Here is a 27,421-nt window from a genome sequence, read left to right on the forward strand (position 1 = left end):
CAGTGATGTTCCCAGTGCCACAGAGACTGTTACTGAAACATCAAAACTTGAAATAATCAGGTGTCTCTAATTCTGATGAGTTTGTCACTTAGTTTCTGCAGCCTACTCAAAGCTCATCCATAGGTTTTGCACATTTCCGTGCCATAAATGCCACTCTGCCACTAGGTGGTACTACCTAACTTTTTCTGATTGCATTATAGGGATGCTAAGATAGATTTTCAATCATGACATTTGGAAATTTTATATTTAATATTTTTAAAGATTCCGGAGTTGTTGAAAAACAGAGAAAATAATCTAGACTGATTTGTGCAAACAGGATTATTACCATACATGCTAATACCCTTTAACCATGGTGCTTAGAACTTTAAAAGCAAGTATTTTGTATAAGTTAATTTGCAAATGGGACTATTTTCTTCTAAAATGTTCTTTAGGTTGTCTTTCTGTAATGGTGTGTCCCCTTACAGAACTGCAACATAAGATTCCTACTTAAAGCATCTTTTCAAAAATTTTGCTTTTGTTTTATATTATTAACCTTTTAATAGTCTTAAACTATAATAATTTTAAACAAAACTTTAATTTCTAGCTCACCAATAATGTTTATGTGTATAAAATACATTTGATAAGTGAGCTACTGTTTCCTCCATGTAGATAACATCAATAATTTATCTTTTAAACATGTGTGTTTTTTTTTAAATAAATATTTTCTTTATAAAGATGTGTTTTATGAAATAAAAACTAGAATGTTTTGGGAAGGGAGAATCATATACATTAAGCTTTACTTCTTGCATGCTTTATTTAATCTGATTTCTTAAGAGGTATTTAAAGAAAAATTAGGGTGTTATCTGAAGGTTTCTAGGAATATGCTTACAACTGAACATTGAAGGAGAAATAGCAGGATTATGGGTAATGTATTTTTTTTTCTTTTAGACATTGGAACGGTCCTAAAAGTTGTTAGCATTTCAAAGGAGAAGTGGAATATGGAAGAAGTAGTACTGGAGGAGTTGCAGGTATTCAAGGTAAGACTCCATCCAGAGTTTTGGGAAAAGAGATGAAACTGAGTGGGCTTTGATATAGGGTGTTTTAACATCATCACTTTTCTAGGAGAATTGCTTGCCAACAACTTCTTTTCTTTCTCCTTAAGCTATGCAAAAGATGTTTACAACAGTTAAGAATAGGACTCACCTTCCCCTGTAGAAGAGCACTGAATTCAGGGCTCTCGGGTTGCCCCTCATTGCTGCATTCTCTGCAGCCTATGGCCAGACAAAATGCCACAGTGGATGAAAGCCTATATCTTTTGTTACTATCCTGATGCTTTTCTATTTTATCAATTTTATTTTTCAAAAATTCCTCATTTGGATTTGAGAGAACTGGAAGAGTATTCTCATGTGCCCTTGCTTTTCTGTAAGGACATTAAAAAAAAAAAAGGGGGGTTTATGAAAGTTAGTTTTCACATATGTTAAATTCCCCTTGCCCACCAAAAGAGTTAGTATACCTAAAATAATAGCTCTCCAGATTTTGGGAATGTCTTTGACTTTTCACAGTAAATTTGAGTTGTGGCATTCTTTGTAGATTCTTTATGAAATTCAATATAGAATTATTTTCTGAAAGCAACATTAGAAATAAGATTGCATTTCTTAGAAGAGCTTTTAAAAGCATGCTAAGCCTTTTATAACATTTTTTTTGTTGAAATTTTTATGGAAATAGACTGTTTCCGTGTAAACATTTTTTGCCCTAAAAGAGAGTAAAGCCTTCCACTATGAGGGGCTCAAGTTAAATAACATGGTGGGTTTTAGAGAATCCTGTTTACATTGTGAAGATAATAGTGGCCAAGGAGTTAACAAGAAAAAAAGACCTGCTATCTGACATCTACCAAAACCAAAATCTATGTCAAATATAAATGTGAATCCAGAAGCCAAAAACAAAGCTCCAAACATAGATAGGTACATTAGAATATTAAGTTTCCTTCAGTGGCTGTCAGTGGTCAAGAAAACTGTTTGGATTTCACTGTCAAGATTAAATAACAATAAAAAAGATTAAATGATGAACCTGTTTTATAAAATATATAATAAGAAGTTATTGTCTAGGATGTTCTTGCTTTCAAGACTTTTATTCATAATGCTTTTGTAAACTTTTTACATTTGCTCTTGTTTTTCAATTAGTAAATATTGACTGGTGAGAAATAAATGAATTTAGATGAATAGATAGATGAAAATATTTAAAACATTTCATCCTTTTTAGTTTGGAAGCTTTTTGTGTTCAGGTATCTGATTTTGTACTGCATGCACAGAGTCATCTTTTCTACAAAACTGGCCCTAGTTTATATCAAGGTATTATGTGCAAGAGCATTTTGCAGAGTTCCGTAAAGAATGTGGTCATCCACAAGGAGCACTATAACTCTTCAGAACTCTGCTACTTGAACACAGTTTTTCAACTACTGATCTAAGTAAGAGCAGAAAAAGGTAATAAATAATTATGGAGATGTTCTTGTCAGCACTAGTTTGAATTACATGGAAGCAGTTAAGATAAGCAGAAGAAGGAGAAACCTTTTGGGTACCTGGGAATGATTTTCAATATAGTATTTCTCATACAGTTAGGTGATTATTCTTTAATAAAATGCTTTAAAATAACTGTTTTGGAAAAATATTGAAGGTAGAATTACTACCCATTGGGAGGAAGTAGCAAACATTAAGATCCTTTCCTTCCCTATATAACAGAGTCTTGAAGTTTACTTCACTGACCTTTGGTACAAGACAAAACAACTTACTGGCTACTATAAAAGATTCTTAATGATTATTTAATATTTGATTTCTTTTTCAGCACTCATCAATCATCTTGAACATGGAGTTGTCTCTGAAACAGGTATTTTCTTAATTTTTGTGTAAAAATTAACCACAAAGCAACAGAATAATTGCACTGAAGTTTATTTTTAGAGAAAATTCATTGAAATAGAAAGCTAAATTATAAATAATAGAAAAAAAAACTTTAGATTATGTGTTTGTTTTATAACTGATTTAAGACTATTGCTTCAGTCTTGCCTTAGGATAAATGAAATCAAATTTCACTCATTGAATAACATATTCTCCCCTTCCTGTGGCTCTTGAAAATTGAACTCTCTTTCTGTCAAGGCCATAAAGTCATTCATGTAGAACACCAGCCCTAATCATTAAAAATGGTTTCTAATCAGGAAGTCTAAGAGGAAGACTGTGAACTCTGGTGGAAAATAACTCTACAGTTAACCTCCTGCCTATCATTTAATATCTGACTTCCACCATCAATTTCCTCAACAGCAAAGTTAGAAAAATAATAGCCACCTCCTAATAAATAGGATGTCAAATGCACACTTGAGAACTGAGAGCTGGTACATTTTAAGTGTGAAGTAAGTGGAAGCTAATAATAATAATACTATTTAATATGATTTCACAGTTCGCACATATGAGATGCCAAGTCCCAGTTAATTCAAGGATTAAAACTTGCATTCCTATTTTTAAATGTACCCCTAAAATTTAAAAAAGCCACATGATAATATGTTCTACATTAAAGTTTTTCTAAAATTGTCTTACATGGGTATGCCTAGTATGGTAGAGAGATTATTAAGAAAAGATCTAAATATGTTTCTTCTTCAATATTTTTCATTACTTTGCTCATCCACTCAATATTTAGTACTTAAAGGCCTTCTGCTGTCCTTGGAGTGTACAGAAATGCATGAATGGCAAAGCCCGTAGTCTTTGGAAGCTCATGGTAGAGCTGGGAGCCAAAGGATCTGCTGACAATGCAGAGAACAATGGAAGCATGTACCAGGGAGACAGGTGGTGGGGTGGGGTGGGAGGAGGAACTGGTCTAAAAAGAAACCAGGGGAGCAGGGAAAGATAGCTAAAATCAGAGACATATAACCTGAGCCAGCAAGGATATTGCAGTTAACCAGATAAATATAAAGGGAGATGGTTGGGGAAGCATATGCCAAGTAGAAGAGGAGAATCTTTGAAAAGATGTGAAGAGTGAGAGATCATAGTGTATTCTAAGAAGTTTCTGTACAATTAGAGCAAATTGTGTTCCAGGGACAAGGGACTATAAATGAGTCTGGGAAAATAAGACCAGAGCAAGATTAGGTACATTTTTGTATGTCCTCCTAAAAAGTTTAACAGTTTTATCTAAGGACAATAAAATCCTTAAGCAGGAGGGTGTGGTGATAAGATTTACCTTTTGGAAAGGTAAGAAGGAAGGAAGGAAGGAAGGAAGGAAGGAAGGAAGGAAGGAAGGAAGGAAGGAAGGAAGGAAGGAAGGAAGGAAGGAAGGAAGGAAGGGAGGGAAGAAGGAAGGAAGAAAGGAAAGAAGGAAAGAAAGGAGGGAGAGAAAGAAAGACCAGTCTGGTATGATAGTGCTTAAGATGGATTGATTGACCTTTGGGTTAGAGGTGGGGGTTATGGGAAAACAAGGCTGAAGCCAGTGGAAATATTAGGGCACTTACAAGTAATCCAGGAAAGAAATGATAAGAACTGAGACAGACAGTGGCGGTGAAGAGGGAGAAGAGGAAATGGATTAGAGAGTTCTGTATGAGAGAACGAAAAGATAAGGTGACAGGTCGAAGGAGAGAGAAAGATGATTAAAGACAACTCTCAGATTTGCATCTTGGGTGGCTGAAGATGGTGCCTCTTGCCAAAGTGTAGATTTAGGGAAATCAGTGTGTCTACATTTTGTTTTCAAGACACCTCTAGTCTTTGTGTAATAAGGATAAAGCAATGAGAACAGAAAACAGAGAAACCCAACAATTAAAGCAAAGCTAAGAATCATTAAAGGAAACAGAAGCCAGGCAGAAATAAAGACGAAGAATCGGGGGAAAAAAGTAGAGGGTTTCAAGTCTTTAATGTCAAACACTATGGAGAATTGAAGTAAAACAAATACTAAAAAATGTACATTGTATTTAGTCACCAGGAAGTCTCAATAGGTAAACAATTTCTGTAGGTTGAGTACATGTATGTTATTTGTGCTGATATCTATTTTGTCAGATTATTTTTCTTCACATAGAGTTTCACATGGTCCCCTGAGTTGGCTATGAGTTCTTGAAGGCCCAGACTATGGCTCATTCACTTGTTCCAACTCCCCCCAACCCCCACTTCCCCACCACCACTACACTCAAGTGAATACATATAGGACGCCATGCATTGTTTTCAGAACTTCTTCTCGACATGTAACTCTATTTGCTTGGTTTTTCAGTATCCTGTAGCCTATTATTTGTGATAAGATATCCCTCAAGCCTCCTTAATATTTTCTTCATAGTGATTCCAAATACTTTTTCTCCCACTTATAACCCATTTTCCTTCAGGGATCAGTATGTACTTCCTTAGCAAATGAAAAGGTTAGTTAAAACCACAGGAAAGTTTCCTAAGTCTCTTTTCAGACATCTTTTCCACAAGTAACTGTGTCAGGTGAAGACTATCAGCATTGCCTATAGTATGTGTGCTTGTTATACTCTACCAAAGGATATTTTCAACTAGTGAGAAGGAATTTGACATCTTAATTCCTCAGTCTAGCAGCTGGTTTTTAACCTCCTTCAATTACTGACAAGGTTACTCTAGCCCCATAGAATGCTGTCCATTTTAGTACCAAGGTCTTCAAATCACCATCCTGTCAGCAGTAGGAGTGATTGACTTATCTTACTCTTTGTTATGTGTCTGTACAAGTGTTTATTATGGGCAGGATACCCTAGGAGACAGATTTAGTTCTGTGATGTGGTATTTAAGAAAGGGAAGTTCTTAAGACTAGTTGGAAAGATGCTGCTAATTCATTTGTTTTGCCTACTTTTGCAGCAACAATTGTACATTGGTTCCCGAGATGGATTGGTTCAGCTCTCACTGCACAGATGTGACACTTATGGGAAAGCTTGTGCAGACTGTTGTCTCGCCAGAGACCCCTACTGTGCCTGGGATGGAACTTCATGTTCTCGATATACACCCACTTCAAAAAGGTAAGACGCACATAGAGTTCATATGATGCCTTCCTTTCTATGCAATGATATTTCACATGGATACCAGGTCTTATAGGTTAGATGAAAGAGAAAATATTATATAGAAAACATGGTCTACAGTAGGAATATTAAAATTCTTTATTTTATAGATTAGCATAACACTAGATTTTGACGTAGACAGAATGTGAAATTCTGAAATGTGGAATTTTAAAATTTTTTGATAACTTGTTTATATTATTTTTCTTCATTGATGTTAAACACAATTAAAATATTTTTTTCTCTCTCTATTCCTTTACTATTTCTACCTCCTCCCTCTTTCCCTTCTATTTCTAAATGTGTGTGTACTCATTGTTTTGCATATCTTGTGTAGACATATGTTTGAAAAAGTGAGGGTTGCATACAATCCTTAGAATATCCAAGATTTGGTACAATTTTACTTTTATAGTATTAACTCTAACTTGACCAATTTCTGCCACTCAGATATACTTCAACATCAAAATGCGCCCTCCCATTTGTAGTTCATTGCTTATGTATCTTAAAAACAATGCTATGTTGAGTCAGTAATTCCCAGCTAGGGGTTTATGCTACACACATATGTAAAAGTTATATGTTCAGAGATGTTAATTTCAGCATTGTTTTCAACAGCAAAATTAAAGGCAATACTCTGACTGCCCATCAGTATGACTGAAGCTGGCTAAATATATCATGATATATATTTTTTTAATGTGGAATATAGTAGTAGCACTATTTTCTAAAACATTGTCAAAGTACATTTTCCTCTAGGTAAAAAAAAAATCAGTGAATCGCATACGGTATATGGTATCTAAAAAAGAATGTAGGTTTTATTAACAAAATAAGATAACAGGAGAGCTATGTTAGTTCCACTACTGCCTATGCACTTTTTCTTTCCAAATTTTACTGATTTGTCAAAATGTAAATTTCAGGGATCACAGATTGAAGATATAGTATAATAGCAGATACTGACTAAAATTAGGAATAATTTTATAATTCTTGGAATCTCTGAATTAAGTGTGGGTGGGGATTATTACAACATTGAAAGTAAAAATTCACCAACATTTTATTATAGATTTTGTTCAAAAATATACTCAGCACAGTGAGTATTTGGGGAACTTTTCTTTTCTACAAGCTAAAACGTAAGAATTCTCATTAGCTGGTAATAAATCTTCAGTTTGATGAATTGACCCCATTGCTTAAGAAGTCAAGATTTAAAAACATTCTTGACCTATGTCCCTTACACTGTCATAAGTTTTCTTGTCCTTCCCCAGACTGCACTGTAACTGGCAGACATGCCGCTGTGATGTTCCCCCTTATCAGCACATCGTCCACGGGAGTCAGAAAGAGTGTACGATAGATCAGTGTTTTTCAACCTTTTTTGGGCAAAGGCACACTTGTTTCATGAAAAAAATCACGAGGCACACCACCATTAGAAAATGTTAAAAAATTTAACTCTGTGCCTATATTGACTATATATAAAGTAATTCTCTTGAATAGGAATCAAATAAACACAAAAAAAGTATTTTATAATTACTTTATTATGAAATATTAAGTAAACAAAATAGTGAAAAATTATAAAATTCTTGTCTTGTCTGCACCTACGGCACACCAGGCAACATCTCGCGGCACACTACAGCAGTTGAAAAACGCTGAGATAGATGACTCTTGCCCAGAGTTAATGTTGCCCTTAAGGAATACTCTAGATATTGCCAAAGGTTTGCTGTGACTTCTGTGATCGCTGAAGTGGCAATATAAAATAGCCAAAGCAAAGCTATATTGTAATTATGTAACACTTGTTTAACTTTATCAAGTTTTTTCTTTCTTCATACAATAGTCACTATTTTCTCTTAAAGAAAATGTAACAATAATGCAAGAAACCATTATTTATTATTACTATCATCATCATCTCTACTATCAGAAAACATGAAGTATATATCAGCAGATACAAATAACATCTTGCCATTCACACGATATCAAGCTTGTACTTCTATTTCAAGTGATAGTATTTAACTTGTTGCTTAATCAAATCTATGAATCTTCATATGATAAGGTGTTTTGTATGTAAGTGTACTTTCCTACCCACTGAAGTTCTTTGTGTCTTAATACTTTCCCATGGCTGACTTAAAAAGAAGGTAGGTATGATAGCAGCTGTGTGTCACTGAAGGATGCCCAGGACCAAACCAGAGACAGTTGGACCTACATCACCACTGTTTGTCCACCAACCAGATCTGAAATACCATGGCTGACATGTACACATAAGGAATTGTTTGACATTGAAATTAGCCCAGAAAGGAACTCACTACAGACTGATTCATTTGCCTCTCAGTATAACCATTAAGGCCTGTCTCAGTTCCAGTTCTTACAAGGGTATTTCTTATTTCTTGGATCACATGATCACACACATCTAAGGGAAATAATTAACAACATAAACTGATGAAAAAAAATAGACCCAAAGAAAGAGAAGCAGCAATCAGACTGTCAAACCTCAAGGGAAGGTAGGGGAGGGTGGGAGTAAGGGGAAGAGATCAACCAAAACACTTGTGTGCATGTATATAAGCCTAACCAGTGGCCATGGACAACAGGGGGATGGGAGCATATGTGGGGAGGGGTTTGGGATGGGAATGGGGGGATGAGGACAATTATGTGATACCATAATCAATTAAAAAATAAATAAATAAGAAAAAAGACTTAGTAAATAACAAGCAATGCAATAAAAATGGGCAATAAGTACATGAAAATATATTCAGTAACACTAGTCATTAAAGTCACAACAAAATATCACTATACTCATTACAATAATAAATTTTTAAAAGACTGAAAAAAAAGAGGGTAGGTATGATTACTCTCATTTGATGTATATAAAACCTGGATTATATTTATAGTCAACCTATTTTGTTGTCAAATGTTAAAGAAAAAGAAAACTGTAGTATTGATAGTTTAGTAAAATTCAGGTAGTCTCATTGCTCAAATAGGATTCATGCCATTAAGACTCTACTATTACTACCACTACTACTACTACTACTACTACTACTACTACTATTACTTCTACTACTACTACTTGATGTAATGTTAGAGTGATTGGAATATTGACCGACATTTAAGCTGGGCAGTAAGATAAGCATAGTTCTGCTTCTGCCACTGTTATTAGTGTTAGCTATGAATTTTCTATATTTTAATTATCTTGTTTGAAGTTCTAAACAGTTAAATCCCTTCTCCATAGGCGAGCTAGACGCCAAGATGTCAAGTATGGAGACCCAATCACCCAGTGCTGGGACATAGAAGAGAGTAAGTATAAGTTTAATATGCTCTTCTCTCATTTAAAACTTTAAGCCTTTTCTTTGTGTGTCTTTTCATTATATAACTTAAAACATCTATTATATAGGAAGATCTCATTTTGTGAAATGCTTGTATTCTGGGAAATCAGTGGGAGATTTTTATAAATCAACACTCTGTCCATGTGCCTAAGTGAATAATCCTTTGTTATATCATTGTTTCATATGTCCTTTTAACATTTCTATACTTTTTTTTTCTTTTTTGCTGCCTTATCTATCCTTGTAAAGTTTGAGAACTACTATTGAAGATAAAACAGGATATAGTCCAAAACATATGGACATTTAGAGAAAACTCAGAGACCCTGCCAGAAAAGTCTGATAGCAGGGGAGGCTAGGCACTTATTAGAAAGGAGTGTTAGGTAGCTTATGCATTATTTTTTATTCACTTATTACTTCAGGTCTTCAATCAGTAAATACTTATTAGCGACTTGCACGTGCAAATAATTATCTCAGTTGTAGATTGTGATACAAAGACACTCCTTAGAGAGCTTATAATTCTTCTGGGAGATGTCATAAAGCACAATTAATGATAAGGGAATTTAGCAAAAAGAGAGATCACCAGAGGCTGCATGGTTCAGAGGAAATGTCATAGAAAGTTGAATATCTGAATATGATAAGTACAGAGTGGAGAATAGAGAGATGATTTGTTGAATAAGTGTGCAGAGAAAAGTCTATAAAATGATATGTTCTAGAGCTTTACTTACTTTCCACTGTCAAGCTCTGCCATCAGATAGAAAGTATACGTGCACGTACTCATGCACTCGCATACGCACATACATATGCACAGCTAGAGGAAGAAAAGAACTGCCTACCCTTCATTGCATTGTCAGTAACCACCTTATAACTGAATAAACAACACAAATTTTGTAGTCTATTACTTATGATCCAGCAGTGTTTCTATAATTTAAAAATAAAACAATTATTTATAATTCAGAATTTCATTCTCCTGATAAATAAGCTAGGGTCTGGAATTGTATTATGAGTTCTCATTCTGATATGTATGTGACTCACAGTCATGTCCAGTGTTTTCTTTGAAAATCATCACTGGGTGCTAGGTGTACAGTTTTCCGTGTGTGCATATGAGGTTTATCAGGAAATATTAGAGACATTGAAGAAGATATCAGCGACCAAAATGAAAACAGGCTGCACACAATGTAATGTGCAGATGATGTATCATAGAATTGTACACTTGAAACCTATATACCAATAAATTCAATTATAAAAGCACAAAAAGAAAATCTGTGCATTCATGGATCTTATATTCAAATTTGTATTCGGGGAGGTAATAGGCAATAAACATAAAAACAAATAATATGTGTGTTCTGTCAGATGATGATAAATATTATGAAGAGTTATAAAACACAATTGCTGCCTAAGGCACTTACAATCATTGTCTCCACTTCACCATATCCCATTCTTGCTATAACCCACTGCACATAGGCTTTTATCATCATCATCATCATCATCATCACCATCGTCACTTGACCCAATCCATTTGTTTTCAAGGTCACCAGCAATTTCTACTTTGCCAGATCCAATGATTAATTTTTAGTTTTCATTTTTACTTAATCTCTAACTCCTTTCTTAAAACACCTTCATTATTTGACTTCCATGCAGTGCTATTCTGGTTCATATGGCCCCATGAGAATGGATTGTTGATTATTTAGACAATTTGTGCGCTGCTTTTAAACCTTTGGTAATTTGTATCAACCTGCAACCCTGGTATGTGTCCTGACTGGGAATCAAATCAGCAATGTTATGGTGCACAGGGCGACACCCAGCCAACTGAGCCACACTGGTCAGGGCACCTTTTGTGTGTTCTTAGCTTTCTTTTTCAACCCACTCCCTGAATATTCAATCTCTGTCTATTCACTCCCTAGTACCATCAACGTCAATACTACCATACTCACAAATTCACAATTAAGTTCTGAACTTCCTTTGTATGCCAGTCTTGTAAGCTGATATGTCTACTCAAGAACCCCTCTTAGATGCCTAAAATCATCTGAAATTATATCTGTGAGATAATTCTTATCTTTTCCAAAACTTACCTGTTCGGCAGAATTTCTCATATTAATAAATAGCACCACTGTTCCAACTGCTTGGGTTAAAAGCAGCCAGTTATTTTTCTTGTATTATTATTGTATTTCCAGTCAAATTAACAACTCTGTGTCCAAGGATCACTGTTTTTACTGATTTGAAAAAGGATTTCATACAGTCTGCTCACTATTCCACTTTATTAGCTGATTTTTCTAATTTGTCTTATTAAAAGACAATTCTTTGGTTGAATATATCTAATTGAGTTCCTCTTGAGTCCTTGCCCATAACCTAATAATCAACCTGCATCCTGCCTGCTTTGTTTCTGAACTCCCTTTGCTCAGGAAAACAGTGTCTGTTACTGTGAAATGATGCATGTCTTGCTCTTCCAGATCGGCACTGGTGATCTTTCTGTGCACTAGGAATTTATCATCTGTGAAAATTGTAGTTATAATATGTTCAATTGGCAGAGATAGTGGATGGATTACAGATTCCACATGGAATCCACACATTTTGAAGGTTAGATTATAGACAGACAGTTAATAATGGGGCCAGCAGGCTTCACTTAACCATGGCTGGTGAAACACGAATAAGTTCAAAAGAAGATTCTTGAAACGAAGCCTGACCAATGGGTGTATGTACATTCATGGTATTTGCCGATAATTTTGTGCATAGATTTAGGATTCACTTAGTTTCCTCAAGGCTTACTCTGGTTTATGCCTAAAATGCTAAGTAGGCCCATCTGTAGAATTGAGACATCTGAACAGACGATGAAAAAGTGCATGTTTGGACCAGGCTGAGCAGCCGTCATTTTTTATTTGATCAAACTTGAGCTACAGATCTTAGATCACACATGGGACACAGCCATTGGCTACTCAGGATGGAACGTATTTCAGATGGCTGATTTATGGAATAAGGTGTCTGACACACTGCTCTTTTAGCATCCCATTAACTATCTTATAGTAAATGCATGCTGGGCTAAAGTTTCCTTCTTTGAATAAAATAACATACAGGCTGGGGCAAAGTAGGTATACAGTTGTTTGTATGGAAGGCAATACAGTATTTAATACACAATAATACAAGCATAAACTCTGTCTCGAGTACTCACAACTGGAAACCTACCTTTACCCCAGCCTGTATTTTGGTAAGTAATATAGATAAGGTCCCGGTTCTGAGTATGGGAGAATCTAGCTTATTATCATTATAGAATTGCATCAAATATAGACCACTGTACTTACTTTTCTGATATCAAAATACCTTAATGTTATATGGTCAACTTTGTGGATCAATTTATGATAGAAATTCTCTTTAAAGGTAAATTGCTCTTCCAGAACTGTCTTCAAAATTGGTTATATTTTATACAAATTCAAAGGTGTTAAAGCATTAAAAGATGTTAATAGTTTATTCATTTCAGCTCAGAGAAAGAGAGTCAATGTTTAGTGTTAGACCTGGTGAATTCTTATTTTAAAATGTCAATTGCACAGTTAATAAATTGATGAAAGAGTGAAAATTTCAAGGAAGAGATAGAGTTTTAAAAATCAATCTGTTAGATAATATTTGACTTTTAGGTAATAATATTATAACATGAATTTCCGTTCTCTTTAATAATGTGCATGAATCTTTCCCCCATGGCATCTGTTCTAAATTAGTCTATTTTCCCATTGCTTTTAGAATCAGGTCAAGGTTAATCTCCTATTCCATGTTTGCTTTCCAGGCATTACTCATGAAGCTGCTGATGAAAAGGTGATTTTTGGCATTGAATTTAATTCAACTTTTCTGGAATGTATACCTAAATCCCAACAAGCATCTATTAAGTGGTATATCCAGCGGGCAGGAGAGGAACACCGAGAGGAGGTAAGTCATTGCCATCAAAAAAGCTCACCTTGAGAAAAATAGTATAAAACTTAAATCAGGTTTTGTTTGTGAGAAATGTTCAATTGCTAGTGCCATATGGTGCTCTTGTCACTATTAGATAAAAAGGAAAATAACAGCTTATATCCATTAACACCAAAGGCTGCAACACCTTTGAGATAAGAATAGCCCAATTTAATTTTAAAAATTAATAAAATGTATTTAACAGAAGGTTGAATGTTTAAAAAGAAATTTGTGTGCTTAAAAATTTTTATTTCTCATAGAATGTCTGTATTTTAGAACAATTCCCTAAGAACAAGAATACAATATTTCCCCTCACTATAGCCCAAGAACTAAATTTTAGCTCAAATTGTGTTTAGTTTAGATCATAAAACAATACATACCAAGTATGTATAAAAAAGAAATGAAATATATATATATCTTCTTATGAATAGTTGGATAAGTATCTGGACATATGTATTGTAGTTTTTCACTCTTGTATATTAAAATTAAATCAATGGAGGGAAAAGCAATATGGAAGTTCTGTTCATCTTTTGACTTTTTCTGGTCCAGTCATTCTAACACATGTGTGTGATTGAAACATATCACGAGATTTTTATGAGGTCGAAAGATGTCAATTTAAGGGGATGAGTTGGGGTCTGAGAAATCCTGTATTAATATTTTTTGAATGTCATGAAACAAAGGTTAATTGGCAGAATTCTTTCAGTTCCTAAAAGAAAACCAATGACACTCACTGTACAGTTCTAAAATTCTCAATATTAAAACTAAGGCACTTTAATGAATAATGGAATGAGCACAGGATTCAGAATTCCTTTGTTCATATCACTGAGCCCCCATGGGCCAGAATTTTATAACAAAATAAATCCAAAAGTTATTGTGAAAATAAAAATGAGAAAATACATACAAGAATGTGAATTTCAAAGCAGAGGATTACTCAAGTGTAAAGTACGTACATAAAATTGCAGATACTCTCAGGGAGGATGTGTAAAACAGGAAATAGCGCTGGTCATGTGTTCAGCTTGACTGCTGAGTATTTATGAGCAGGTTGTAACTTCTCGAACATTCCATTTCTCGGTCCTATATGGAGGTGACCAAATGTTCTCTGAAATAGCAGCCTCCTGGATAAGACTACAGACATTTAAAATAGTATATATAACCAACTAAGTATGGGTATGGAACAGTGGTTGTCAGCTGCAGGGGACTTTGCTCTCAGAGTGCTCACATTTGGCAACATTTTGGTTGTGACAACCTGGGTGGGAAAGGTGGAGGGTGCTAGTGGATAGAGATCAGAGGTCGGGGACTGTGCTGAGTAGCCCACAAGGCACAATCTCTCACAATGAAGAATTAGCTGGCCCAGGTTTCAGTGCTAAGTTAAGAAACCTTGGGATAGGAGAATCAAATTGTATCATAAGAGATTTGTTCAAAGATATGTACCCCCTTTATACAGGGTGGAGCAAAAGTATGTTTGCAGTTGTTTGTATGGAAAATAATACAATAATTAATAAAATAATAATAAACTCTGTTTAGTGTACTCACAATGGTAAACCTATTTTTGCCCCACCCTGTATTAAAAAGTTAGTGTCATTCTCTTCATTGATCTTTAAGAATACAGTGCTATATCAAAATAATGACACACCATGTTAATACCAAAGGAATAACTTTGCCTCATTATGTCAAATTGACCCAGTAAAACTTGACTCTCTTTTTTTCTTTATTAATGAAGGTATTAATATGTAAACTTGATTCTTCATTATTACTGACATTCATAAATTCTAAAATGATGGCCTATCCATACTAAATATTTATTTTAAGGATCCTAATTTACCAGTATATATTGAAATATTATCTGGCATGGAAGTTTATTTTATTTCAACATATAAAACACTTACTGTTTATTCAAGAAATAGAAATACTGGAAGTCCTGGCTGGTTTGGGTCAGTGGATAGAGCGTAAGTCTGCAGACTGAAGGGTCCCTGGTTTGATTCCAGTCAAGGGCACTTACCTCCGTTGCAAGCTCGATTGGGACCCATGCAGGAGGCAACCAATTGATGTGTCCCTCTCACATTGGTGTTTCTCTCTCTCTGTCTCTCCCCCTCCCTTCCACTCTCTCTAAAAATCAATGGGAAAATATTCTCATGTGAGGATTAACAATATATACTACCATATATGAAAAAATGTTATCTGAATGTTTTAACAATCTGAGTTTCTATTAGATACATTGCAATATTTTATTTTTAAATGTCCCAAATCAGTATTTCCAATTTTATAGTTAATAAAGTTTGATCATTTCTTTTCCGTTATACACTTAACATTTGACTATGCATGTTTACATTCACATCTTTCATCCTCCTGAAAATGTTATGCATTACTTTAGTTTACTTTTTAACAGTATATCATACAGTCATGGTGGTACCATGCTCCATGAATTTCAATGGGGCAGAAATAGGCTATTTATTGAATTTTACTTAAAAGTATCTGAGCTGTAATATTTCAAATGGTATATTCATTTATCTTTGTAAATAGCTAGTCACACTTGGTCCAGGTTCTGCAATTCCGCTTCCTGAGTGAGGAAAGAGGCCAGATCCACACTAGGTTTGAAACGTTTTCCCCAGCAGGATACCTTCTGCTCCTTCCCAGGGAGGTCACAGTTTGGAATCTTTCCTCCCCTCAACATAAGCCTGAGGGAGGGACCGGGATCTCCTGTGGCACGGAGGCTGTCACCAGGTTTTTCTCTGCCAACGGGAGGACATTTCCTCACTGAGCTGTTTCACAGTTGGGTGCTGCTGGGAAGGTCATGAGTCAGTTATCTGCTGACTTTCCTGTAAAGCTGTGCTGGAAACGGATGATGTTTACGCTATAATGAGCACGTGAAGCGGCAGTCCCCAAGCTTCTGTTGAACTTTGGGGTTCTTGAGGAATAGAAAAGGCAATACCTCATGCCATTTGCAGTAGTCTTTTTTTCTGTGGATTTTAAAAACATTTTATGAAGCGTCTTCAAATGTTTTCATTTTTCCCTTTGTAGGTCTTTGTTTTATTTTGTTCTTTGAATTGTAAAGGTTATGTCAAAGGTTTTGAAAATATAGTAACATATAAAGAACTATGAGGCCTCTAAGCATAGATAAGCAAATACTGTATGTTGATGTCTATTCCAGTATTTCTCCCTCGACTAAACCATTACATTGTGAGCAGTTTCCCTTGTCATTCAACTTTAATACCACATTTTTTTCTGTCCATACACCCACTGTCCTGATGTCACAGTCATCATGAATGTTCCATGTTTTATTTAAATAGCTCATGGTTTATCTAAAAAAAAGTAAGCAACTTTCCTATATCTAAATCTTTCTCTACTTTTTTGTTTTGTTTTGTTTTCTTCAGACAAACCCTTAAAGAGAAAAATAAGTAAGATAAAAAAGTAATATTAATTGTCTTTATGACTTGGGATAAAGCACTGTATATTGCCAATTTCCCATTGAAACCACCATACCGGTAGCTTTTCTGACCTCCTGAGGCAACACTTTATATTATAGTTTAAGAAAATCATTTTGATATGGAAAAATATTATATTGTGTTAATGTCTCTTTCTTTGAATATTACTGGATGTTAATTACCTTCTCATATTTCTTGGCTATTGGCTTCAGTTGTAGCTGGTAAATTGCCCTAACATTTGCTTGGTTTACATCAATATATTTATTTAAAAATTATTTTATTCAGCCATTTATATATGTTAGATATTAACATTTTAATATGCATATTAGAAATAACTTTTTACTATGTATTGCTGAAAGTTTTTGTGTTTCTAACATACAAAAGATGTATAATTTATATTTATCACGTATATAAATCAATTGGTTTATATCTATATGTTCCTCACTTATGCTTAAAAAGCCCTTGTTTGGTGAAACTGAAAATACATATTTTGTAATTATTTTAGGATTTCATTTTTAAAATTACAACTCACATTTTATAGTTACATTTACTCAAATATATGAAATAAGTCTAGGAGTTAGGAATGTATACATTCAATTTTTTTTCTTTTAAATTATGAGCCAGTTGCCTCAGCACTATTTTAAGCTGTCTTTCTTCTGTTTGTTGAAGAAAGGAGATATTCCTGCAACCCCAGTCACATGTAGGACATGTGCGATGCTTTATCTTTGAAGGGAATGACAGGTGAATTATCTGCCAAGGAATTGCCATTAGGCTGCTATTATCAGAGAACAAAGTCCCTGACCTTTACCTGCTGCTTAGTACCTAAATATCCTTTGTCTCTTCCTATGTGACTCTTCTCATTTTAAATGAACTGCCCTTCATTGAAGATCTCCATTTAATAATGCCAAATATATTATCATTGTTCACATTAGGCAAATGGACAGTCAACCCCAGTTCAAGCATGGTTTTGATTTGTAAGGCTGAGCAGTTTTTACTTATCACTTTAGAATGGAGAAAATTCCACGAGTTTAAATTAGTGGCCGGAGATTACATTATCTCTTTGTAGAGGAGCTGAATCTTCTAAATTGACTGTGCTGACAGTTCACAGTCTGCATACAGCATCCTGTTCCAGCATGGAATGAAAGCATTATAGTGACTGAGAATGCAAAGTAGGCAAATGTTAAACAACCACTTAATTTCTGGGTCACAGATTTCTCTCTCTGGATTGCAAGTCCTATGAAAATATGGCATTTAAAATATATTTTGTTTATGAACAAAATATATTTTGAATGAAGAGATATCACTTCATATTTTGAAATTTTAGGGGGAAAAAATCACACAATCTAATAGACATTAGATAAATCCAGGAAGCCTAAAATTTATTTTTAATATATTTTTATTGATTTCAGAGAGGAAGGGAGAAGAGACACAAAAACATCAATGATGAGAGAGAATCATTGATTGGCTGCCTCTTACACACCACTGGGGATGGAGCCCACAACCCAAGCCTATGCCCTTGACTGGAATCAAACCTGGGACCCTTCAGTCTGTAGACTGGTGCTCTATCCACTGAGCCAAACCAGCTAGGGCTTATTAAGTAAGTTTATATCTGTAGGTAAAAAATCAAAGTAAAACTAAGCATTTCAAGGAAGCAAGAAAAGGTGAAAAAGGATCACAATGGAGTAATGAAATGCCAGGCATCTAAGAAACTCTGAGTCCTGTAGGGGCAGAAGCAGTAAGGAAGGAGGGAAGGGAGCTAGACTTCAGAGCACAGCAATGTAAACAGGATGCAGAGAACAGCAAAACAATGACAAAGTGTTGCATACTTTGTGTGAAATCAAAGTGGTAATTTCTTCCTGTCAGGATATTAAAGAGAACAATAAAAAGTAGTGAGTTGCAGCTGTGACAATCTTTAAAACCACATTAAACAGTTTAAATGTTAGCAAGAATACCAGCTATGAAAAGAAATCTAGAGTTGATCTGGAAAGTTATCTGCTTTGATTGTCATACTAATAACCACAGGCCATTTTTAAAAGAATTACAGAAATAAAGGTTTCAGAACGTCACTTCTCCAACAACATGTAATGTTGCTATTAATACTTCACACTTTAACCTTCAAAGAACTTTACTTATCCCCCCCCCCAAAAAAAAAAATAACACACCACCATATGCTATGTCACCAACATGATAAATGGGAGACCACGCAAGGAAGATAAATGAGTTATCATCAGAAGCCTAGCAGTTAGGAACCAGAACCTAGGCTTATGGAGTCCATATTTGTATTCTAAGGTGTATTTAAATTTTTAAAAAAGCATTTATTCAGTAAAAGTATTTAAGATAAAAAAAAAAAAATCTACTGTACCCAGTATGTTAAATTTGAGATTGATGTTTCTATTTCAACCTGGCCTTTTAGAACCCTTCCAATTTAATTTATTTTAGGGCACAAGACCCCTATGGTTACTGAGGATGTAAGTGAATTCAAGATTAGTGTGTGTTACAATAGCATGAAAAAATGTCCGGTCCTTCAGAATACATTCCTTAGAAAAAGCACTACACACCCAGCTCACCAAATGGGCAGAGTAAAGGGAACAAACACACAAAACCCTGATGGGGTGGCTTCCATGTAGAGCGAAGGCAGGGCTGGAGACCATTCAGCCTCATTAGCCAGGGGTCTGCTCTGTGACCTGCCTGTGGCCTCGTGTGGTACCCCACCAGCTGCACTTCCCTGGCACAGGAGGTGGTTGGCCATAGACTTGTTCGCTGGCTGGGCTGGCAGCCAGAGATGTTTCTTTTCCTTTTCTCATATTTCCAGAATGGAAGGATTTTTCCTCCATATTTTTCCCATAAAGATGCAGAGCGTGGTCCACCCACTGTGAATAAATTTAATTTAGCCGTCTTTCTGCCTCCTTGATTTCCATCATCGGAAAGTCTCCAATGCGGGGGCAGATGTGTAACCTGGACGCCTTCCAGACTCCTTTGTTGTTGTGATTCTGCTGAACGCCGGGCCACTTCACAACCTCCACGTTACACAGGGCTCTTGTGTCCTAAACATGCCTTTAGTTTCAGTGAAGATAGGTTCGCTATTCACACCAGATTGTGGGCCAGGCCGGCCTCACTGCTTGAATGGCCTTTCAGTGGTATCGCTTCAAAGGGTAAAGAGCATCGCGTTTCAGGGGGCTTCTTTTTGTTCCCTGCGCGTTCTCACACTCGAAATCACATTACCATGTTATAGTAGATGGAAGTATGGCACATATTTCCACAAATGACATCGTCTAGGTGTCATATATACGCACAGGATCAAAATTCAACCTGGAGTAAAGAGGGAAATTCAGCTTTAAATGTTGCTATCCTTCTGAATATGGTTCTGCTTAATGGTGAGCTCTAACATTCAAAAGGCTGTGTCCATGCCTTCCCACTGACTTTTAACAAGTCACCACGTGCAGTTTCCATATGCTATTCGGATCATTTATTTGGTGATATCTGGAAAACAGAGTACATTCCCTTTGAAATCATTGTTCTAGTCTACATTAAAGGTGGTAGCATGCACTAAAGCTACTAATGTGTTTCTGTACACGACTGACTATATCACATTCTAGCTATGCAATTCTTAGAACACCACTTGGCATCTGAAATCTCTGGGTAGGTGGTCAGCTGATAGATAGTTTCCAGTTTTACTTTATTCCTTTTTTTTTTTTTTTTTTTTTTTTTTTTTTTACAGCTTTTCGCTCCTATCCGTAGACTGGGAGAAAAACTCACCATATCCCAAAGGTTCAGTTAGGCATCATTAGATGCAAACATGCATTTTGCGGGGCTATTACCTCAGTTGAACTTTTTTTTCCCCCCCACTCTCTTTGGCTATGGCTGAGGATATCATGCTTGATGACAGAGAGACAGGGAGTCTATCTTAGGTTCGTCTAAGTAGAACTATGTAGCCTGTTTTCATGTGCTCCTAGCCTCTCTGGTTTTCATTTATTACCTACATTTTCCCTCCCCCGATCCTGCAGCTGAAACCCGATGAAAGGATCATCAAAACAGACTACGGGCTACTGATCCGGAGCCTGCAGAAGAAGGACTCTGGGATGTACTCCTGCAAAGCGCAGGAGCACACGTTCATCCACACCGTGGTGAAGCTGACCCTGAACGTCATTGAGCACGAGCAGATGGAGAACACGCAGAGGGCGGAGCACGAGGAGGGGCAGGTCAAGGACTTGCTGGCCGAGTCGCGGCTGAGATACAAAGACTATATCCAGATCCTCAGCAGCCCCAACTTCAGCCTGGACCAGTACTGCGAGCAGATGTGGCACCGGGAGAAGCGGCGGCAGCGCAACAAGGGCGCCCCCAAGTGGAAGCACATGCAGGAGATGAAGAAGAAGCGGAACCGGAGGCATCACCACCACGGAGAGGGGCTGCCCAGGGCGGTGGCCACGTAGCTTCCCGCTTAATTTAAAGAAAAGAGTCCTTTCCCTGCCAAAAATACTGTCTCCTGCGTGTACATCCTTGATAAGAACTCCTAAGAGTCTTCCATGGTGTCTTGTTAAGGCACACACAAAAAAACAATCTAAGTAAGATTGTGTGGTGACTGTAGCAAAGAAGAGCAAGATAAGTCATCTGACCCAGTTTTCCAAGAACTAAACTTGTACCTGCAGTGTACCCGAGTTATCTGCAAACATAGGGACTTCGCGTTTGTAAATGGTTTGTGTTCTGAGTTGTTCCATGTATGATGTTCTATGTACATAAGCGAGCTGAGCGCACACACATCACGTGGGATCCTGTACTAAGGCGCCTCATTTCCCTTGCGTGGCCCTGTAGCCTAGGGCTGGCCATGCTGTTGTGCTTTATGTTCTTAGGAACAGACACATCATTCCACTCTAGGACGAGCTACTTTCCGGGAAGAAGTGGAGGGAAGAAGACACACGTTCAGGCCACTCACGTAGCAGCAGGAACTTCCCCAATGAGCCACTCACTCTTGGTGCCTGGTTTAGGGATTGGGAGAGATGCATTGGTTTTATCAGACCACGGGGATTACTTAGTGCACTGCAGCCCTGAGTTACTGAAGGCTGTAAGTGTTCCTCCAGGATTCCTTAGGGCTGACCAGGAGAAGCAGGCTCACAGCGAGACCTTGGTGCTCGGTTATGTGATTTTAGATGAAACGCTGAGCTTTACAGGGGCAGAATGCTTAGTGCATATTTAAGTAAGATATGGGAAAACATTTAAATAAAATAAGGGAAACATCATGACGTACCCTGCATCCTAATGGGGAGGCATACAGATGGGATTTGTTAGGAGACAGAAGGAAAGACAGCCATAAATTCTGACTTTGGGGGAAACTCATAGCCCCATAAAAAGGAAGAACAGTCACAAATAAAGTGGGTGAAATGCAATGTAGTTTTATTCACCAGAGTATAAGTAGCTGCCAATTTATAATACATCTGCTAAAAAATTCTAGATTTTATATATATATATATTTTTAAAAAGCCTGCTAGCAAAAGGCCGAGGAAAAGTAAATTTTCTAAAGGATCATGGAAAGAATGAGCACAAATTTATTTACAACCAAGGGGATTTCAGTACTTTTTCTAAAAATTCATCATAACCTATAAATTATTTTCATTTACTGCCTTTAGTCTCTTGAATATTGGATTGTGGGGCTTTATTTGAGTGAACAGAAAAGAACGATATATACATACCTAGAAAAAATAATTAGGTAGACAAGAGTGGTGGGGAGCGGGGAGATATATTGTTAACTAACAGAACAAATGCAAACATTTTGACAACAGAAAGGGTTAAGTTAACTCTTTGACATCTTTTTCCCTCCACACATCTTTTTGCATTTCTGAATTATATGCTGTAATTCAAGTAGCATTGTTTTAGTAATTTAATAATAAGTAAGCCTGCTGCATGTAAAGAACACAAACGTGCAACCTAAACATTCTTCGTGTTTTTTTAGGACTTCCAAATATCGCCAGTTTGACTTTACCTCTGAGCCTGCAGGGTGTTTTCTGCCCATTTTCTGCAGCACTCACCTTTCTTCCTTCAACACAAAACCCTTAGCCTTCCTCTGTTTTGCCTTTTCACGCCCTTTTTAGTGTGAAATGAAAAATTAGTCACTTCCTCAAACGGAAGGCAGCCTTTCAGAAAACTTAATAGCAGACATTGCCAGTTTCTCATGCATTCTGTGGGTCTTGAAAGGAAAGCCTGTGGGAACCCATGTGATTAGCGGGCAACTTATTGCCATGTTCAGTATCATGTCTGTGACTGGCTTTATGTTCAAAGCATTCTATCTTACATTCATTTAATTTGCATCACTTACCTTTCAGAGTAGTCACTCTGATGTATGAGGTTCAGTACCCCTTTGGATATGAAACTCAAATATTTATAGATGTGTCTGTATAAGGAAAACTTAAGGATTTAAAACTTAGGTTTTAAAAACAGTAAACCAGAACAAATCACTCTTAAAAATTAATGCATAAGAAGAGTTGAAGTAGGATCAGAGGGCTAATTAAATACCATAACAAGAGTGTTGGTAACTATTGCTTTGCTAGGCTAAAATGTCTCAGAAATTCATATTGAGTTCCAAGCAAATAAGTCAGAGTATGTTTTATTTTTTAAAAGATTTTCACATATCTATATGTCAGACAGTAATAATCAGATTATGGATGGCTTTGAGAAAAATTACATGACACTCAAGTGTTAGGATTGACTTGCAAAAATAAATTTGGTTTTCATCCAAATGTGAATGTCTAAGCCATTTTTTAATTATTTCTTTCTTATCATAGATATTCAGACAAAATTTTCAAAACCTATTTTAATTTACAGCTAATATTCTGGGTACTATGGATCTAAAATTATTAATTTATAATAAAATCTTAAAATACATTTGAAATATTATTAGTAAAATAAAATGTCATAATAAAAACATATGGACAAAGATTTATGTGTATTTTTATAAATAGAGAACATCTACATTTCATTTAATTTTTTAACCTTTTAATTGCCTAGAACATTTGAGGAACAGTGTTAATATATTAAATGTAAGCCAAGACATGTTATAAATACTTCCTCACCACTGAAGATTGGACCAAATTCTCTTTGAAATAATGAAAAATAAAATTACAGTTAATATTTTAAAATACATTTCCTTAGAAATCAGCTGTTCATGAGAGGTCTTCAATCATCTGTTTTTTCTTAGATTCATATTTTTCTCCCCTGTTTTGAATACATATGTCTTTGATTTGCCTTTTCTCACCTGCATCTCATTCTGGCTATGCTGCTTCATGGAATCCTGCCTGTCTAAACTCATTTACATTCAGTTTATTAAGAATTTAAAGAGTTTTTTGTTTTTGTTTTATTTTTACAAAAAAATGGATTCTTGAGTCATTTATATAGAACCCTCCTTCCCCAAAGAGCTTTAAATATTACATTCACATTGTTAAATAAACATTTTTTAAAACAAACTAAATTAAGAGAAGAAAAAATAGTCACAGAGAAATTTAGAAATATGCAAAAGCCACACAGTAGTAGAACTATCACTGACACAAAATATCGTCAATCTATTTACTAAATAATGCTTATTTACAATATGCTGCCTGCAAAATCATCTTACTCTTGGATTTTGCCTTTGGTCTATATTTAGGTTTTTCATGTGCTATTGTTTTGTTCCTGCTGGATTATACAGTCTAAACTGAAAACATTAGTTTACAGTGGGCAGTGTCTCCTTTTCAACATTATCAAAATTAAATTCTAAGGACATTTTAATATCTAGATGTCCACTAAATATAAAACTGAACAAAAACATTAATTTAATACTGATACTTTAAACATATACGTGTATATATATGTACATTTCACAGATATCATTAATACAAATGGAATTAAATACTGAAATAGCTTTTATTGAGAATGTCACATTTCTCTTAGTATGTTGGGATTGATTCACCTTATTGGGAATGGATAGTTTAGAAAAAAGGGAGATATTTAAAATGTTTTTTATAGAAAGATATATTTTTTCCAACAGATAACCACAATACCAGTAGTAAAATAAATTAGCTTATATGTGAGGTTAAAAAATATCTAAAATTCCAAACTGCTACACATTGACAGTAAACAGGCAGGAGCATGTGCATGACTTATACCTCTCATTTAAATATTTTGTAGTATAAAGTATTTATGGTAAGTTTTAAATAGATGCATTTTTTGGGAAAAGGGCAAGAATCTATCATTTTATTATATTGTATAATTTAATTCTGGTATTGTAAGTGCTTAGCAATCAATTTTGAATTTATAGTTTTGCTATTTTGAGAGAACTGTAGTCTTGTAATCTAACCTAATTAAATTTGTTAAATGTATATTTTGGTTGTATTATAATAAAACACAAATATTAGTATTCTATGGTGATAAACAGAATGTTGATTTGTGTGCAAATTTTGTTTTCACACCCCTGAAAATAATCCAAATGTTATCCATAAAATTGCACTAAATAAAATACCAAAGAAATATCTCCTGACAATTATTAGTAGATATAGTCTACACTGTAAGTGTAAAAATAATTTCCCTTATGAAAAACATAAAATAATAAGTGGCTTTACCCAATTAATGCAATCTTGTAATTAAGCTTTACTGTACTGTGATTTAAATTTAGACTTTGGCAGGCTGAGATGAACATTATTACCACAAGTAACTACTTTAAAAAATATATTTTCATTGATTTCAAAGAGGAAGGAAGAGAAAGATAGAAATATCAATGATGAAGGAGAGTCATTGATCAGCTGCCTCCTGAGCCACACCCCACTGGGGGTGGAACATGAGACTCAGGCACATGCCCTGATAGGGAATCAAACCATGACCTCCTGGTTCATAGGACAACTCTCAACCCCTGAACCACACCACCTGGGCTCAACATAATTCTTTGTACTTGATTATTTCAAAATAAAAAAGTATATTAAGGATATAAATCTCAAAAATAAAAATAAAAAACAAATTACTAGGTAGTGAAAGAGAAAGGGAAAGAAAGGAAACAGCTGAGTTGGCCTTTCTCCGACTGAACATTGTTCCAGGTTGCTATTTAAAATATAGACTTCTTTCTGGCTCACCTATCAAATTTATAAACCAATACATGCTCTTTAGGAAATCTGAAGAGAGAAGAGAATTATATGTATATCTAGTAAGATGCCTTTAAATGATCCCACAAATTACTATTTTCTATAGGATAGGTTTTCTATCGATATCTTTTAAATTCACTCTTTTAATTTACTATCGATGTTTCGCTTATGTGAGCCAAAATTTAGGCCTCAAATTTTACTTTTTTGCAAATTCTCAGTTTTATTGTGCCCTATTAGTGAAAGGCTAGTCTACTTAAATATATTTCTTAGAAGTATAAGGGGGCACCTTTAGAGGACATTAAAGTACATATACTTGGATAAGAAGAAAATGAACCAATTTATTAGATGGGACGTTATTTGGAATTAAGAAAAAAGGTTATTTAATGGCTCACGTCCTACTAAATTTTTACTATATTGAAACACCTTACTCATGGGTAATTATCTCTAATTATTGAATTTTGTTATAATTGTAGCCTGTTCCTAACAGACCATTTTTACTATTGAAAAACAAGTAAAAAAAATCAGAATCTCCTGTGGTAGTTTGTATTATAGTTAGTCTTTATGGACATTTGGAAGTAGTGTTATATTTCAGTGGCCACAGGCAAAGTTAAGAGTGAGAATTGCCATACCTTATTCATGCGTAGAAACATGAATAAGGACAAGGAAGCCAGAGTCTCAGTATTAGGATTCTCCATCATAAATTTATGATTCAAAATAGAGATTTAATCATGTCGATGAGGAGACATTTTGGTATTTTTAAGCAGGGAAATGATAATGTGATTTTCATCAAATTTGCATGAGAAAGAAATGTGAAGTCACAAATGACCCCTTGACTTCCATGTTTTACAACTGAGTGATGACAGTTGGACAAAAAAAAAAAAAAAAAAAAAAAAAAAAAAAAAAGCTATAAAAGGGAAAAAAGATTAGGATGGCGAGATCATTGTTTCAGCATTGAATACTGGAAGTTTGAGATGATTTGAGGACTCTATGGTAGGCAGTCAGGCACATGGGTTTGGTGCTCAAGAGAAATGAAAGCTGGAATCATGTTCTGATCACTGGCACAGATGACAGAAGCAATGCAGTTGGGAATGCAGTAAATATAAGCAGAACTGTATGGTCAACTTGGAACCCTTATTAGTGTGTATCCTGGTGTATTTTATTATTCCTTTATTTGTACCACAATGAGATATCTCTAAAGTATGAAACAGCCTACAAAATTATTATTTTTTCCTTATTTCTTCTGCCAGAACCCGCTTCTTGAGGACTAAATGTTTATTCTTAATGTCTAGTCTGAACTCTAGCAAATAAAAATGATAGTTAAGCCAGTGTTGTGAGACAACAAAAGAGTTTTCCTCAAAAACTATTACGATTCATTATTTTTAGGAAAAAAATTCACCAAATGGAAGCATTTTCTAAAATTCCTACCCCATGTGCTTCTTTTTAAATCAAATTGGTAAAGTGATGAAGGCCTATTTTTATTCTGAATGTTCGTCTGTTTCAAACACAGCAGTTACAAACTGGCGTCGTTGGATTATTTTGTTTGATTCAGGTGGACACAGTGCCATAAACTACATGGTTTAAACTGGTGGAAAGGTTCATATCGCTTGTAATGGGTGATTTTTTAAACACAAGAACTTTGTAAAGGTCTTTCAAGAAAACTTTAAGGATTTAAATTCATAGCACAGT

At 35.3% G+C, this 27,421-nt stretch overlaps 1 protein-coding gene across 1 annotated transcript in view; it reads left to right on the forward strand.

Moving 5' to 3' along the window:
- The window catches only part of SEMA3D (semaphorin 3D), a 176,410-nt gene extending 154,316 nt beyond the window's left edge, over nt 1-22,094 (forward strand). Inside the window, exons 13-18 of the mRNA XM_036429561.2 lie at nt 928-1,016; nt 2,818-2,859; nt 5,805-5,962; nt 9,198-9,262; nt 13,058-13,197; nt 20,645-22,094. Of these exons, the coding sequence (XP_036285454.1) occupies nt 928-1,016; nt 2,818-2,859; nt 5,805-5,962; nt 9,198-9,262; nt 13,058-13,197; nt 20,645-21,070 (920 nt within the window). The 3' untranslated portion in view covers nt 21,071-22,094. The remainder of the gene's footprint in view (nt 1-927; nt 1,017-2,817; nt 2,860-5,804; nt 5,963-9,197; nt 9,263-13,057; nt 13,198-20,644) is intronic.
- The last annotated feature ends 5,327 nt before the right edge of the window (nt 22,095-27,421 follow it).

This window comes from Pipistrellus kuhlii, unplaced genomic scaffold, assembly GCF_014108245.1.
Source record: "Pipistrellus kuhlii isolate mPipKuh1 unplaced genomic scaffold, mPipKuh1.p scaffold_m20_p_10, whole genome shotgun sequence".
NCBI lineage: Eukaryota > Metazoa > Chordata > Mammalia > Chiroptera > Vespertilionidae > Pipistrellus > Pipistrellus kuhlii.